Source organism: Nanorana parkeri, unplaced genomic scaffold (genome assembly GCF_000935625.1).
Source record: "Nanorana parkeri isolate BGI_ZX_2015 unplaced genomic scaffold, ASM93562v1 scaffold252, whole genome shotgun sequence".
Classification (NCBI taxonomy): Eukaryota; Metazoa; Chordata; class Amphibia; order Anura; family Dicroglossidae; genus Nanorana; species Nanorana parkeri.
In genome coordinates, this window is record NW_017306520.1 from 1,270,456 (window position 1) to 1,287,540 (window position 17,085).

General features: G+C 36.6%; 1 protein-coding gene across 1 annotated transcript in view; it reads left to right on the forward strand.

Moving 5' to 3' along the window:
* ACACA (acetyl-CoA carboxylase alpha) overlaps positions 1-17,085 on the forward strand; it is a 231,897-nt gene that overhangs the window by 96,048 nt on the left and 118,764 nt on the right. Inside the window, exon 29 of the mRNA XM_018556784.1 lies at positions 16,400-16,423. Coding sequence (XP_018412286.1) covers positions 16,400-16,423 — 24 coding nt within the window. The remainder of the gene's footprint in view (positions 1-16,399; positions 16,424-17,085) is intronic.

A 17,085-nucleotide genomic window follows, 5' to 3' on the forward strand; every position in this document is an offset into this window, starting at 1 on the left:
TCCTGTCAAGGGCTTGCTCTGACCCTGGCATCCCTTGAGCTGTTGAGAAACCCAGCGTGCATTTCCAGGATGAAATTAGATCTCTTAGAAACCCCTGCAGGGTTGGTGAAAGGGCAGTTGGTGATTTCTGAGCCATTTTAGTATGGGAAAGAAAAGTGGATCTTGTTATAATATGTGAGAATAATAAAGCATATTAGATTAACAAGCAAATATATCCTTTTAACAGATGAGCAACAACCAAAATCTGCTTGGGTACACTTAAGAGCCTAGGTGCTTAACCTGTATGTCAGAGCCCAGATGGGGTCCAACAGTAAATTTGGAGTTCCTCAAGACCACATAAGGCTGGTTGGTGGAGCAAAAATGAAAACACAATGGAATTTAAACTGCATAACAAAGAAGAGAAAGGAGCATTATGTTGAAAGTTAGTAGATACATTTCCCAGGGAAAAAGTATAATTAAATGTTAGTTCACTGGTTAATTTTAACACAAAACTGAAGATGGTTTATATGGGTATAAAGTAAACAAAAAAAACCAAAGTCCTTACTTGTAGCTGCAGGGTATTTAAATAACATAGTGAAGAGTAGATAGTAAATTGGGTTTCTGTGATTGGTATTTTTGTTTTGTTGTAGAGGGGATAATCAGAATTACATTGTATTGTACAGTTGCAAACCTACAGTATATAGGGGTAGGTGCATGAGACAAAGCATCATTATACGTGAAGCCTGATGATTGCTTTATACACATGAAAGGACATTGGTGATTATTGATCGTGTTGTGCTTGGGCTGCCTACTGGTTATCAATGGTCCTCACATACAGAAAAAAACATGAAGGCCCCTGATACCCCATTCTGAGTGATAGGCAAGCACACCTAAGCTGTACTTAAGAGGAAGGATAGGGCCTTCACTGCAAAACATACTAGTTTAGCATTACCAAGTCAGATAAATGATTTGTAGGGGAACATATGAAGCTAAAGACAAAAGGATTGAATCTTGATGAGCATAGTTGGATGGATTTCTCTAAAATGTATTTCCACTTTTGCAGTCTATTTTTTTTTAAGCATATACATTTTTATTAGAACATTTTTTATGAATACAATACAGGATCGCAACTTGTTACATCCATAAAGTGAATGTCATAAACATGAACACATCGACATAAGCAACTAGCATAGAAGCCAGTCGCGCAGGTATGTATAATCACTTACAACTGCAAACGATGTGAAATCATCTACATACCAGAATCTGGATGTAATAGGAGGGCGTGAAATAATACAAACTATAGAGTATTGCAGTCTATTTTGAGAAACCCCCCAAAAAAACAGTATTTTTGTTTTTACATGGATGATGGAAGTTAGCAGAACTTCACCTCATTCACGAAGTGACGGGAAACTTCCCCTGCAAAGTGCAAATTCCCTTGAGAAGTGAACAGCCTATTTGCCTTTAGTAAATCAACCCCAGTGAATCACCTAGGTCTTGATCTTTAACCCTTTGTTAGGATAGTCAACCCTGCACATCTAGTTGACAACTGATAATAAAATCTGCCAGCACAATACAGACAATATCACAAACTCAACTTCCCAGTCCCCTCATAAAAATTACATGGCAAGGGAGAACTAAGTAGGATTATTCAGTCCTGGAGTTTTCATAGAGCATCTAAAAAAGTAAGCAGAAATTTTTTAAAAATGTTTCTGAAAAATATGCTATGTGAATGGGAATCTATAACAAATATAGAGTAGCTGTTATGCCAATCTGGCTGCAAAAGTTGGAGTACACTTTAAAGGCTTTGAGCATGATTTGTGGTAGTATATAGTTAGTCAGGTTACATAGTCAGGTTGAAAAAAGACACAAGTCCATCGAGTTCAACCTATAGTATGATACAGTAAACCTTACTTAAAGCCAATGTAAAATAGGTGTAAAACTGTTTTTTTGATGTTTTATGAATATTTTTATATGCAAAAATAGGAACACATTTTGTCTACGTTTAAAGGTACAATCCGACCAATCTAAGATGTAATCCATAAAAGGCATACAGGGGACACATCCTACCCATTTATCATTTTGTTTTTTCATGCATGCATGCATAGCTACAGTTTACCAGACTACCCCACTCCTTTTTGTCTGTGATTTGGGAATACCTTGTAGTGAATTGCTAAGACTCCGTGTTTTATCATTAGCAATAGCAGCTCAATAACTGGTTATACTTGTTGCCTGAAACAGTTCTTTTAGGGAAAAATTACCAGGTTTCTGCTCTTCAGTTATGGTTGTGGGTAACCTTCGGGAAATTTAATTAGATGGTTTTTCAGCAAAGTCCAGAAAAACGCAAGAAAAAAAAAAGGATGCATAAAAAGCAATAAGAAGCACAAGAGTCCCAGTTCTGTCATTATTACTGCACTAATTAGCAAATTAAATGAATGTAACTATAAAACCTCCTCTTAGCAGGTGAGATAATAGTGCCCAATAGTGGAAATCCTGTACTGGGATCGCTACATTAAAGTGAAACTATATTCAGGTCTGTCTTACTTTTTAAGCAAACAATAATGAATGATAAAGCATTCCCAGAACAATCTAGGTTATCTGAGCTTAGCAATGGTTATCTCCTTTCAGGTAGAATGTCTCCCATTGAAACTTTCGCCAGAGGTGTTTAGGAGGAAGGAGGGTGAGGAGAATAGGTCCTTGCTCTGGCTTTTTTGACATTTATACATTTACATTTTACATTATTGCTTACTGACAGTATTTCAATGTTAAAGATATGCTTGGAACCCCTTCCCAGTTTAGTTCTAACACAAAATAAAAACCAAATTAAAATGAAGAAGTTGCCCTTTGTATGGAATGCTTCAGCAAAATGTTAAAGGATCTCTTAAGCCCAAAATTATTGTTGGGTTTTTTTTTTCTTGTTTTTATTTTTTTTATTTTGGATAGCACAGGAGAAGGTTAAAACCACTGTCAGTTTTTTGTTGTTGTTGTTGACAGGTGTCTCAGGGGACTTCCCTTCACTTCCTTTCCTTTAGACTCAACAGTGAGTGGATATCTTTCCAAAGAGTGTATCCCCCCTTTCCCCTTTTTATTTATGTTTTATTTGGCAATAACTTTGTAATTTTCTAAGATAAAGTAATACATACATTTTTATTGGGGGGGGGGGGGGAGTCCAGGCTCTCTTTTAGCAAAACTATTTTTATGGAACCAAGATGCAAAAAAAATGGTTCTGTTTTTTTAAGTAGTTTTACTATAATCTGTCCCCTTTACAATGACTGTTTAGCGAAACTGAACAATTTACCAACCAAAATGAATGAAATTGATAAAAATAAATAATAATTATAACAAAAAGAAATAGTAAAACAAATCTAAAGAAAAAAAATAGCTAAGAGTAGAAGGGGAGAAAGGAGGTAATTAGGGTGGATTATGGCTAGGTAATGGTTAATAAGGGGTTAAATGGGAATACATTTATTTATTGAAAAACATTTGTTAACTTGTAACTCTTTAATATAATGTCCTTGTAATTACTATTTCATTCATATGTAGATCACCGTTTTTTTTAGATTTTCAGTCTTGTATGTGCATACTTTGTACCAAGCAACACCTTTTGAGTAGAGCTAGAATAGTCTTTCTCGCACAATCGTCCTCAGGTGATTTTATCAATATTACTGACTCAGTAATTGAATTGAAAGGAAATCATGAAAACATTGTTATGAGCACAAGATGCTGTGTAACACACTAAAGTTGTAAAACCCTTATCTTAAGTTTTTTTTGTATAGTTTAGGATAGAGCAGGGAAGGTCAATCATCATCGAGCCAGCCAAACAGCATGAAGCCAGCTACCCGGCCAACCAGGAAGCCGGGCGGCGCGTTATTACCCACCGCCCACGTTCCTGATTGGTCGTGAAGCCAGCTCCATGTTCCCTTGCGGCACGTCCGATCAGAGGAAATCTCGCTCTGACCGGAAATTCCAGTATCAGGGCATTTAACGAGTACAGCGCATCCCTAGTTAAAACCCCTATCAATTTATTTTTCTGTCGGTGTTGGGGACATTTTCTTTTACTTCCTGTGTCAAGAAATAAAAAGTAGGAGGAGATAGCTCCAAAAGATCTTCAGCAATATAAATCTTTTTTTTTTTTTTTTTTTAAGTATGTTGTGGAGTACAGTCGACCTTCGCAAAGTCGCAGTTCAGAGTTTGCGGCCCTAGTCGTTCACAGATTTTTCCCATATAGGGGTAACATTGGTATTTTACATTATAGCACTGCGGGAGACATAGCAGTACTGTACAGTATACGGGTTTACCTTTACATTCTTTTTTTTTTAAGGGTAATATATTAAGCTGAGTTTGAAATAAATGAAATTAAAGTGTTTTGTGGGCATATTTAGGGTTTCAACTATAAAAATAGGCATTTATAGACATTTTTTTGACCACATACAAAATTCACGGTTTTTCACAGTTCGCGGGTGCTCTATGAACGTAACCCCCACAAATTTCTGGGGTCGACTGTATTCACAAAATATCTGAGTATATATGGTTTGTATTGCACTTTCAGCAAAGGCTCCCAAAATGATTCCTCTATATCCTTTTTTTTCACCAAAAATATGATTTACTAATATAAAAAAGGTTTGTATTGATTTCATATAGTGGAATATTGAACTAGATGTTCACAACCCCGTTTGTGGAAAAAGTTTTCATATTTCCAAAGTTTTCCAGGACTTAATCAAGCTGAAAAATCAATTCTCATAGTTAAGACACTATTAACTTTTCTCCATATAAACAAAATCCAACAATCTGGCTGCTGGGGAGTATGCAGTGGGTGGTGACTATTAGACAAGCCTGTATATCATACTACATATATGATGAGTCACAAATTCAGACAATGCCCACAAGAATATTGAATATCTGTTAGATGAGATTTTGCATTCAGATGGCTCAACTAATGTTAGATCAACACTTTTCACTGCAATTTAAACCTCAGTATAGTACATACATAGATGATGAAATACCATTTATCAGCATGTTATTGATGCAACCTCCCCTGTAAAATTGTGCCCACCAGATATTGTCTTTATAATTCTCTTTATTATTGCAACTGAAGGCAATCCTTAAAAAAATTCTCAACCACTTGTTGGTGGTTGCTTGTGCCTCAGATGTACCTTCCGAGTCATAAGTTACAATGGTGGAATCCAAACTAACATGACATGGCAAAAATCTAATGGCGGCTGCTCAAGCACTAGCAACACTGTTTGATGCTCATATTCATGAATGTCCAAATAAGAGGAGCGGGAGGCTAAATACTTGGCACTCTTTTTGCCTTTATGTCCCAGAGATGCTGATCCCAGTGCAATCTGAAGAGTCAAGGATAGGATAGCAAGGGCATCCACAGGGCTTACCAGAGAAGCTGTGAGAAGAATCCTGAAAATTCACTATACAGCATACGAAGCACAAAACAGGGCCAAAACAACTCAGCACATCCCTCTGGGGGCCATCGGAAATAATGCGATTTGATTAGTACAAAGTAGCCATTTTTGTAAATCTCATAGCTTTATATGTATGTTTGTTGTATGTTTATGACTGTGCATTAAAGGGGAATGTGTCTCTTAATTGGGTTTTAGGATAAACAGATCAGATAAAGAAATCAGTTATATAAAAGCAGTCTTATCAATATATGTTACTGTTTTTATGTATAATTTGTGATTTAAATTTGTAAATGGGGGCAGTCTTATTTGCTCATTACCTATGTAAGCTCATTGCAGTGCTACAGGTTGGTTGGACTTTATTCTTCTCACTATGTAAGCCTTATTGAGTTGGATGACTCGTTAAAGACAATGCACTACCTATGCAGCTGTATCTTCTCCCAACATCTAGGATGTGTAAATGCACTGGGGTACTAAAAGCTCTCTCTCTAGTGACTAAGCTACAAATGGCTACATTTAATAGATAAACAAATATACTGAAGAGCATGAATATAAATGTTATAATAAAACTGTGTTTTAACACTGCACAAAACACTAACACAAAATGGGCATTCTCTGAAAATATACTTTTTTTTTCCCTTTTAAGAATCCATAGTCATTTACAGAAAAAAAAATGTAAGTGTGAATCCAGTTTCAAGTCTCTTCCCCATATGTCATGGCACACAAAAAAAAACTATACTTTTTCATTCCTAAGAATCATCTTTGTGAATTTCTTGTCAAGCTTAGTCTAGCAATGGCATTGTCTTAGCCGAGCAGCAGTCCATTAATTTTAGTGCAGTCTTTTTTTAGGATGGGGTAAGCTTGCGATGAATAAATGAGCTGCACACACAAGGAAAGTAATCAGAATCGGAATAGGACACACAGCTGGGTCCATCTGCTCTCCATACTCTATGCGCACTTTAAAATAATGTGGTCCTATTTAATGCAGTTTCTTCATAATTAATTCTCCTTTTTTACAATTTCGCTCTCTTTCTAGTACAGTTCTTTCCTGCCATCTACTTTTTTCCCCCCCTTAAGTCAGAATATGGTGAACATTGTATTATATGATCCAATTTTAAATTGATCCTTTATACTGTAGTTTGTGTTTGTGAGTTGTTGCTGTACGTTTGGAGATTGAACGGTTTTAAAATGTTTACTAGGATGGAGCCAGAAATAGCACATGCTGTGTATGTGTATGTTTTCTGCCACAGGACACTATGTCCAAACTTGGATTATAGATAAGCATATACTCTGTTTTTCTTTCAAGCAACCATGCAGTTACCAAATGGAACACAATAAGGTGTGCCCAACTATGTGACAAAGACTACGCATTGACCACTCAGTATCTGCAAATAGATGTTTGTGTATATACTTGAAATAGCTTAACCTATAAAATCTGATGTTTTTAATATTTTTTCGTTCAGTTTTTTAATTGATAGTTATAGGTTCGAAAAAGTACAAACTGTAGCATAAACAAAACTGGTTTCAGACTTCATTAAATTACAGCATTACAGGTATTGTAGCCAACACAATGGCGGCATAGAATGCCACAGAGAATAATTTGGTGATCAAAATGTTATCTTAAATATAGAACTACAATTAGAGAATTGCGGTATTGTTGGTGAGGTAAAGAAGGGAAACCAAATGGGGAAGGACGTTAAGAAAGGACGAGCACCCCGAAGCTTTGCAATAATGCCAGGCGCCATGCATTTAGGTCACATGTGGAAATCATAGGTCTATTAGGGGGCGGTCGAAAGTTGTCTGTAAGAAGTGGGTGAGCCAAGGGTTCCATATCGTCTGCAACTTGGGAATGGTATCTGTGAGTTTCATTGTCCAGGTTTTCATTTTGGTTTAAATATTTTAAATGAAATGCAAATACTATTTATTTACAATGTAGGAATTTGTAGCAATAATTGGTGATGATTGAATAAAAAAAATCTGTCTAATCTGTAAAGAATCACAGAATTCGTGAATCAAAGTTGTGTGTTATTCATGCATTCTGTGATTCTACACATACTGGACACGTTTGCATGCATATATTTAGGAGAATGATACAAATTAGTAGTTAACCAATTAATTGAATTCAATAATCTATTCACTGCATATTGGTGGTAATAAGTCCGATAATCCAAATGGAAAACTGTTTGCTTCTATTTTTCATGGCTATTAATCAATCTGAACGGGGATGTTCTTGTAGATGCCTACAAGTATATTGTGTTGGGGTGTCTTTATGTATCAACATTGGGAGAAAGCAGCAGGGCTGTCTTCCACAAAACAGACGTGCACAAGTTAAAAAAAACAACAACATGCAAAATAGACATGTTTTGAGATTCTTAAACGTGATCTAAACCCTAACTGGATGCCGTTTACTTTGCTAAAATACTGTGTATCCTAAATAACTGCTATATTTTTTTCTTTCATGCATGTTGCCATCTTGCTGCTGCTGATGTCTACATGCACTAGCTCCAGTGTTAACTGCACATTGCTGCTCAGCAATGTCTGATAGTGCCAATAGTGGGCCATGCCAACACGGTGTGTCCAGGCACAGCCAGTTGTAGTCTCCATCAGAGGAGTATTTGACAGGGTGTCAATGCAAGAGCAGGAGACCGTTGCCACCCTATAATATTAACAGGGTTATTTGCAAAAGGGTGAAGAGATTGGAGAAGGCAGGAGAAGTGAACAATCTAGGACAACATAGCTGAACTGCAAAGTGAGCTGAATTGGATCTGAATTTTTCCGAATCGGCTATTTTGGCCTAGATTGTTCACTTCTCCTGCCTTCTCCAAACTTTTCACCCTTTTGTGAATAACCCTGTATGTGTCTGAATCGCCAGGTTTTCTGTTTCAATAAAAGCGAGAGTTAAAAAGATTAAAAAACAACTTCTGAAGTGACATTATCATGTTATAGCCTATATTAGGTTTTAGTGATCACATTTAGATTTAGGGGCGCACTTATAAATGATGTTTGGGGGTAATTTAGCTCCTTGAGATAAATTTACTATAGCCCTTTACATTTTTATATAACTAAAGATTTTTTTAATATATGTAAAACAAATGATTTAAATATTAAAACATACGTGTTAAGAACATATATTATCTTGGAGAACTTGGATAAGATGACCCTTTCACATATATTTGTTAAGCATTATTACAAAGGGCTACATACAATAAATATTGCTCTTGCAGAACATAGGTACAAGGTACTTTTTGGTTTCTCTCGATCGATTTTAGAGGCATCATTTTAAACAAAGAGCATATGCTATTTCTAACTTTTTTTAAAAAGGCAAAAAAGCCATTTAGAAAGTACAGTATCCTTAGCAACTAATCAAAAATCATCTTTGTTCTGACTTTTATTAGGGGATGAAATATAACATTCCATAGAGATGGAAAGAAATGTTGAGGCAACAGCTTGTGCCAACTGATCATTTTGAGGTCAAGCACATCTAGGGCTTTGCCTGTCTTGGTTGGGATGTTTTATTTTGCTTCTACATATGTGCTGTACGCACTTTTGTTAAAAAGAAAACGGTACAAAATACAAGGGAGGATATATATAGGAACAACAAGCAGATGAGAAGCATAACTATCACAAAGAGCTCTGAGATACATCAATCTATGTGTCTACCCATCTTTTTTTTTCTGTAATGCTTCTTCACTAGCGAACAAGCACAGTTCAAACGCATACACCTTTTCTTTATAGGAATAGTCTTTAGGACCCATAAATCTGCTCCCCGCTGTGGTTTCAACTGCCATGAATAAGAGGAAGTGTAAATGCCTGGCATCCATTGTTCAGCTGTCCCTTCTGAGCCAAGCCAGGATTTATTTTTCATGTTTTGCTGATGATTGCTGAAATGTATGTCTTTGTAAGCAAAAAGGTCAGTCATCGTACTGGAAAAACAGTGTTTTGTTTTTTTTATCACAAGACTCGTTTTGTCAAGGTCTTCAGCCATTCTCTGGTATCAAGGTTGAGAATTACATGTGTCACATGAATCATCCTTGTTTATATTATCCATCATAATTTCAGACTTAAGTCCAGATAATATAGTGTGTGATTACAGGCTTGATTTACAGCTTTGGGATAATTATGAGTAACTTGTTATAGTTTTGTTTCCATGCTTTTAGAAAACCCAAGGAGCATTTACAGAATTTGAGTGGAAATTAAAATACCTTATTTTTTATGGGTAATTATATAGTGCCACTGTTGCTATTGGTCCGAATTGCTGTAAGTAGTGCAGGGGATACATGTGTATACCAATAATTTACACATTGCTTTTACATAGTGCACAATCGCATCAGTCCCTGCCCTCAAGAAGCTTGCAATCTATAGCCCCTGTCTCACATACTAGGGCTGATTTAGACAGGAGTCAATTACCCAGAGGAAACCCACACAGGCACTGTGAGAACATGCAAATTTTTGGGATCAAGAATATATGAGTCCATTTCTTTTGGTTTCAGAGTGTAAGGTAAAACGACATTTCAAGGTCCTTACCAATACCTGAATTTCACATACCTTCCTGTGCATGGTATCAATGAGTAGAGGAATAGAAGTTTTATTTTTCTGATTGGTAATAATTAGGGATGCACCTATATATCGGCCACTGAAAATGGCACTTTTGGCTAAATGCCGAAAGTGCCATTTTCCTGCCGATACATCGGTGCATCCCTGCTTTCTTTCCTCCCCGCTGGGCGCTGCTCTGTGTCCCAGCGGGGACACAGAGAATGGTGAAGCTCTGCTGACTTCCATCAACCACTACCTATTGAGAGGTGCAGACGTCTCATCGAGGGCTACAGAAATCATTTGTTTGCAGTAATTGACTCTAAAGGTAATGCAACATAATATTAGTGTTAATTTTGTTTTTATTCAGGTTTTAGCATAGATACAGTGATATAGTTCAGAATAATCTAATTAAATTAAGCAATAATATAATCCAAAGGAAAGGGGAAGGAAGAAGGGGGGGGGAAAATATTAGGTTAAGGGTCACATCATTTTTTGTCCATGCCGTTTTCATTTGTTTTATCATTTAACAAATGTTGTTAAACCAAAAGCCATGCCTGATTTTTATCAAATATGGAAACCATGACGGATGTCAATTACTTTTGTCAGTTTCAAGTTATTTCTAACAAAATTGTGGGTTCATTTTTTTTTGTGTGTTCACAAATGTGTGCCACAGATCAGCAACTTGCAGCTTCTAACTTTGTGACAAAGAGTTACAAAGTTACAGTCTGATCACTGGGGTAAATAAGAATGATAAAAAGTTTACTCCTGCCTGCAGCTGACTGATGATATAATCTCAGCCTAGGCACAATCACTTGACTAGAGCTCAAAGACTGTTTTTTTTATTATAAAAGGTGCAGCTTCTGTATATTATTGCTGTGGCCAGGTTATTATGACCACCCCATCAGTACTTCGTTTGGCCACGAGATGACTTCGTTGGGCCGCCTCGTGACTCCACGAGATGTTGAAAGGTGATTCAAGGAATCTGACACTGCACTGTTGCCCTTCTGTTGTCTTGAACTGGTCTTGCCACTCTTACATTGACTAGTCGCTGACGGCCACAATTCGCACGTTCAGACCCAGATTTTCGGCTGACAGTCCAGTCTTTAAACACTTTAACAACAGCTGCCCTTGAACATTTAACGAATTCTGCTGTTTTGCTGATACTCGCTCCATGGCTCCGCACCAACAAGCATCCCATGTTCAAAAGCTGTTAAATGGCGTTGTTTACCCATATCTTCAGAAAAAAATCACTTCTACCGTTGTGGTAAACAACCTGCTTCCCTATTTATAATGGTCTGGCCTTCTAGCAACTTTAGCGCGAAATTATAGCTAATTTGCCTACAAACGTCAGGTGGTCATAATAAACTGGCCACTCAGTGTATATTGCCACATGTCAGGTATTTATTCATGCAGACTTGTAAAGTTACCGAAAGGTCCAGCCTGTTCAGTTTTAGTATATAAGAGACCACAAAAGGTTTCAGTGTGATTTGTTGAACAACGAGTAAACCAGCTTAATATCCTTTTCTCTATTGGTTATTAAGACTGCTCTGTTGTAGAACTCCCAAAACATTTGACTGTATGACAGTATGTGCCACAGATGTTTGAGGTTTCATTCCAGCATCTCACATCTTAAAACAAGGATGGGAACCACTGCTTTAGGCAGATGATCCAAGCTTAACTGTTTTTTCCTATTTTGCATCTGGAAAAAAAAAATGATAGGAGATAAGAGTACTCATTTGTTGTATGCGAAGCACAGTGTTTACCTGCATTCATCATTTTGTATTACCGTTGTCTGCTGAGAGATCTCTGTTTGTTGGTTTGGAATATTAATATTATAGCTCACATTGAGAACCACTCTGATAAATGTGCTTCACTGTAATCAGAGTGATGATCAGAGGATTGATTCAATGAATGCACTAGTTTGTCATTATCATCTGCTAGTTGGCATAAGTACCTTGACCTGTATACATGGGTAATCAGAGTCTTTCATACAGAGAACATGTACATGGCAGAGCCACACACAGAATCATATTGTGCTTCTCCCTATTTTCAATGTGCTGGCTGATAATGAGAGCAGCCAGAACAGTGTATTATCTTTTGACAGGAGTCAGTGGAACCTCAATGCATTTATGGAATATGTAGATTAAACTATAAAATGCTAGGTCTGTGCATAAGCTTGTGTAGATTTAAAGGAGTTCTAAAGTCCCAGCATATCCTATCCTTTTATAACATCAGCATTGTAATAGCAATACATACTAGAGTTGCTTTTAATGTGCGATCAAAGGCTTTTACATAGTGAATGCTGTCTTCTGTCTGTCCATCACTTTGGACAACTTCCTGGATTCCCAGTGTGCTTTGCATCTCTTTTCCTGCTGCTTGATGTGATGCAATCTCCATTTCTCAAGACTACATATCCCATCATGCATTGCTCCAGCAAGCAATCATAATGGTACATTGTCCAGCCGCTGCGTTGTAGTTCAGAAGGCAAGCTCTGTCAGAGTTGTGACACGAGGAATTGCATATTCACAGGGCTGAGTAAAATGGTGTCAGTGCATTAAGGTAGTACATCCTATGGGCATATTCAATAAGTAAGTTTACAAACTTCTAGATAGATAGGGTTATTAGGAGTGGGATAAAACTTATGGAAATGCAATATAGAAAATCTAGTTTTTGACCATAGATACACTTTAATCACTGACTGATGGAGATCAACCAGACAAAGTTTTGCCAACCAGCACAGATAATGCAAAACGCCTTTTGCTGCAGGCTCGTTTCATCCTCTTACTTGATCACTTGTATAGAAAGTAGTTAAAGAAACACACAAACACTGTAAAAACAAAAGGCACCTAACCCTTTTGTGACCAGAGGTAATTAAAGCCTTGGCACCCAGACAAAATGTATCAGTGTGCGTCAGTTAACCTGACTTTGACTCGGACTAATTTGTCAGTTTGACAGTGGGTTCTGAGAACTAGGGACACACTCTGATGCACATTACCAGTTCTCTGCTGCAAGATTAATTAATGATCCGCCTGCATTGGGGGATCATGCCTAAGGTCATAAATGGGCACATTGCATTAGAAATTAAACTATAGTCTGTAACAGTCTCCAGTCCTTGTTTACACATGAAAAAGGTTTTCAAGGAAAGCCACATGGCTAAATACCTGTCTCAAACGCCTTTGATAGAATCAGCTATTCTAAACCTCAAAAGCTGCATGCAAATTTTAGGACATGCATTGCAGCTAAATAGATTTATCTTCACTGCACTGGTATGCAGCCTTTACTGTATGTCTTCATCAGAGGTCTGTGACACAAAAATCAAGTGACTTTCTGTTATACTCTCATGCTTGGTGCTGTGTTTTGCATGAGTTCAACAAAAAGTGTATTATTAAACTGGAGGTGGATGGAGGTCTGTTTCCACAAACTGTTTGGCTCCAATTTAACACAAAGCTAATTCGAACAGAGAATTACAGTAGTTAGAACCTGTAGTAGCACCACTTTCTAGGTAATTGGAATAATCCGAGCCATTTCTGTTTATTGATCTGACTCTATAATCCCGAAACATAAATGGAAAATACAACAGCAAGATCTTGTCCTTCGTGTAATGTATGTAGTCGGGGTGGTGGGGTAAGTTGAACCTAGAAACTGAGATGCAGTGATCTTGCAGCCTGAGGATACTCAAGATACATAGTAAGTGAATGATTTAGACCTAAAACTTGTTTCAGTCATTACTTTCTTTAATTGACTAACTGTACAGGTCAAAAATGGTTTTTGTATGATGATTGTGGATATTTTAAACACAAAACTCTCTAAGTGAACTTTACAAAATCTATTCTAAGTGAATAGATTTTGGGTTAACATACTTTTAAAGTGTATGTAAACCCAAAATCTATTTTTCACAATATTTTGCATTATGTCAAACTGTATATCACTTAAACCTTTTTTGTTTATCTTTTGTAAACTGTCCTGCCTATAGATCCTGCACCAGCACTTCCTGTTTAGTGTGCCAATGATAAATCACTGTCCAGCAGTTAATGTTGTCAGCCTGCCATTTGCTATCCTTCAGTGTTAAACTTGTGATAGCAGGTGGAAGATTAGTTAAACTAGAAAAAAAAATCTTAATTGCCCTTTTCACTTGGAGCACCTTGGTGCCTACTCTATGTACCTATAGCAATTTAATACAAAAAGGTTTTTAGTCAGATTTATTTTAATTGTTTTTTTTTTGGTAAGTTTATACATTTTAAACTGTTGTTTTATATCTTATTTTATTATCTATATTCAGTATGTTTTACAAATAAACACCCAAGCACTATGGGTTTGCTAAAGAGACAGAGTAGTTTGCTTTGGAGCTCCCTTTGTGTCTCAGAAACCTGGGACTCAGTGGTCTGATAAGGGATGAGTCCCGGTTCTTATGGTTAATTCAGTTCTGTAAATAAGAGGCTTCTCTCCGCACAACTGAACAGTAAATGTACTGATGATGTAAAAAGAAGACTAGAGTTCCACCTTCTAGCTTGATAAAAGGCTACATATTAATATGCAATATTTCATATATTCCTGACTAGAAAAAAATAACTTAGTCAACATAGAAATAAAATAGCTACAAATCCATGATATATTCTCTTTAAGCCACATAATATTTCTAGTGCTTTTCTGTGTACTACTTGTAGTAGTTACAAGGGAGTGCCTCCTTTTCCTGTAGGATTTTTTATTTATTTCATAATATAGAGATAGGTTAGAACAACAATTTTGTAGCCGGATATGTAAAATTTCTAGATGGGCAGTAACGGAGCAGAGAACTGTGGCTTGGGTATCTCACATCTGGAGTTCCCAAATGATACAGGGAGCCTTGTGTCTCAGGACTCCCCTTTTAACTGGGAGAACTGATCCTTTAATCTGCAATGTTTTGCTGTAACTTTATAAATGTAGGTTTGCAACTTTACTATTTTTCTGAGCCAGTCAAAATCTTTACATTGAAAATCTATTGTGATATATACAGTATGTATACTTTAGCTCAGTATTTGCAATTTTGTTTATGCATTTCACAGCCTGGATGCTTCAATATGTCACAGACCTTTACTTGTACATGAGACTGAATCTACATCATTAACTTCTCAACAGTAGATGTGCTATTGGTGAACTTCTCCTCTGCTCTTCTCTACACCCCATTAGTCTCTGCTTCTTGTGCAAAAAAATTATATAATGCACAGTGAAGTGTGATCATCTTCTTACAGCTTACATTTGCATATGTATGTATTTTCTTTTACTGGTTAATACATGACACAGTATGCTGAGCAAATAAAGAGCAAATCTAAAGTGTGGACTCCAGTTAAAGTAAAACTAGCCAGAGCCAGAGTCGTATAGGTTTAGAACCGTTTTATTGGTGCTTTCTAAATATAACAGCTTCTGACCAATGTATACTGTAATTATCTAAATGCATTCCTTGGTAGAGAGTATATAAGGTTGTAATCCATTCAAATCTGTAAAGCAAAATAAGGTCACAGCTGTCTTTAGACAGTTGACTTTTGGCTTCAGGTGTTCAGTGTGTAGAACTCTAATGCCCGGAGAGGAATCAACACTTTTTTAGGCATTTGGGTAGAAAAGGGGGATACTCTTTGTCCATTGTCCCTTTTATTCCCAGACACTACTGTGACACCTGCAGTCCTTCTTGTGAATCCACTGCACAAAGATACACCTAAGAAGTGCCAACCTGTTTGTTATGAAACCTTCTGATCCTTTGATTGCTAGTCAATTTGACCTTCATTAGATCCTGCAACACCCAATTCCAGGGATTTTGTACGGCCAGACTTTTCAAACCTTCCCATTTAACATGTATTTTTTTTCTTCAAAGATACATTTAAAAACACATGTAAAATAGTCTGTGTGTGTGTGTGTGTGTGTGTGTATGTATGTATGTATTCTGTGTGTGTGTGTGTGTGTGTGTGTGTGTGTATAAATATATTTATATTCTATTAAAGATTAAATCCAGGTAGATGATAAACGTTTCCAAAAACGTCTGTTGTTATTTTAAAGATATAGGTAAAGTTCCTCTTTAATACATCATTGAAAGTGTGCATTTGACTTGGTGTCAACCTGTTGCAGCTCTCTATACAGCAGAGCACATGTGCTAATGTGAAACATGCTGATAGGAGGGTATAGCAGAGTCACAGATATATAAGCTCATCAGTCTGCTGCTCAACTTTTCAGTGTCCAGTCATAGGCTGAGAGGAATAAGAAGACCTCTAAGTGTCCCCTATCTGTAGCAGATAAAAATCATATCTTCTGTTCTTCCAGTAAAGGCTGTGCTGTGTGGCATTGCTGTGTAGATTGCAGGACTGGATGGACAGAAAGACCAATTAGTTTGCCGGTAAAACAACTCCTTATCCATTACAATACATACTAAACATTTTGTCAGTATTAACTAATGTTAGTTTTAGCATTTATTTATACAACACCATTCATTTTCTTTTGTTTAATTGCAGAGGAAACATCCCTACGCTGAACAGGTATGTTTATTTATAGTTAAACCATTACACGTCATTCTTTAGCTAAAATATATATTTTTCTTTTGGCATACTAAGGTTATATATTTATGACAAAGTAGAAGTAATTACACATTTTTTATTCCTAAGAAGAAATTGATTCTGTTTATGAATGTATCTTTGTGTATATGTATGTATATTCAGTGATATATATACATTATGTTAGTTTGTGTACTACATATGCTTGTGTTAGGATTGTTGCTCATTTTGAGTTTTACAGTTCAAGTTATAATAAACGTTCTGCAAACTTGGGCAAGTTAAACAAAGTAGTTTATTAAACAATACATAAGCAGAGGTTACTTTCAGTGAAAATCGTAGCTCCAGAGATGAAGGTGAAATGATAAGCAGTTCTGGACTTTTCCCTATGTTTCCTTCCACATCCACTTATTGATTAAAGATTCCACCTATCATATTAAAGGCCAATAGTGAGGCCCTTTTGCCTAAAAAGTAAAGATTTTCTTATGACTTCAGTTACTTGTATCTCTGCGGCGAAACATGTTGAGGCACCTAAAAGCAACTATCACCTTGCAACAGATCTACAACCAACTACCAGATTACTGCAACACAATCTGTATTGTATGATATATGGACACAGCATCTATTGTATACGATATATATATATATAT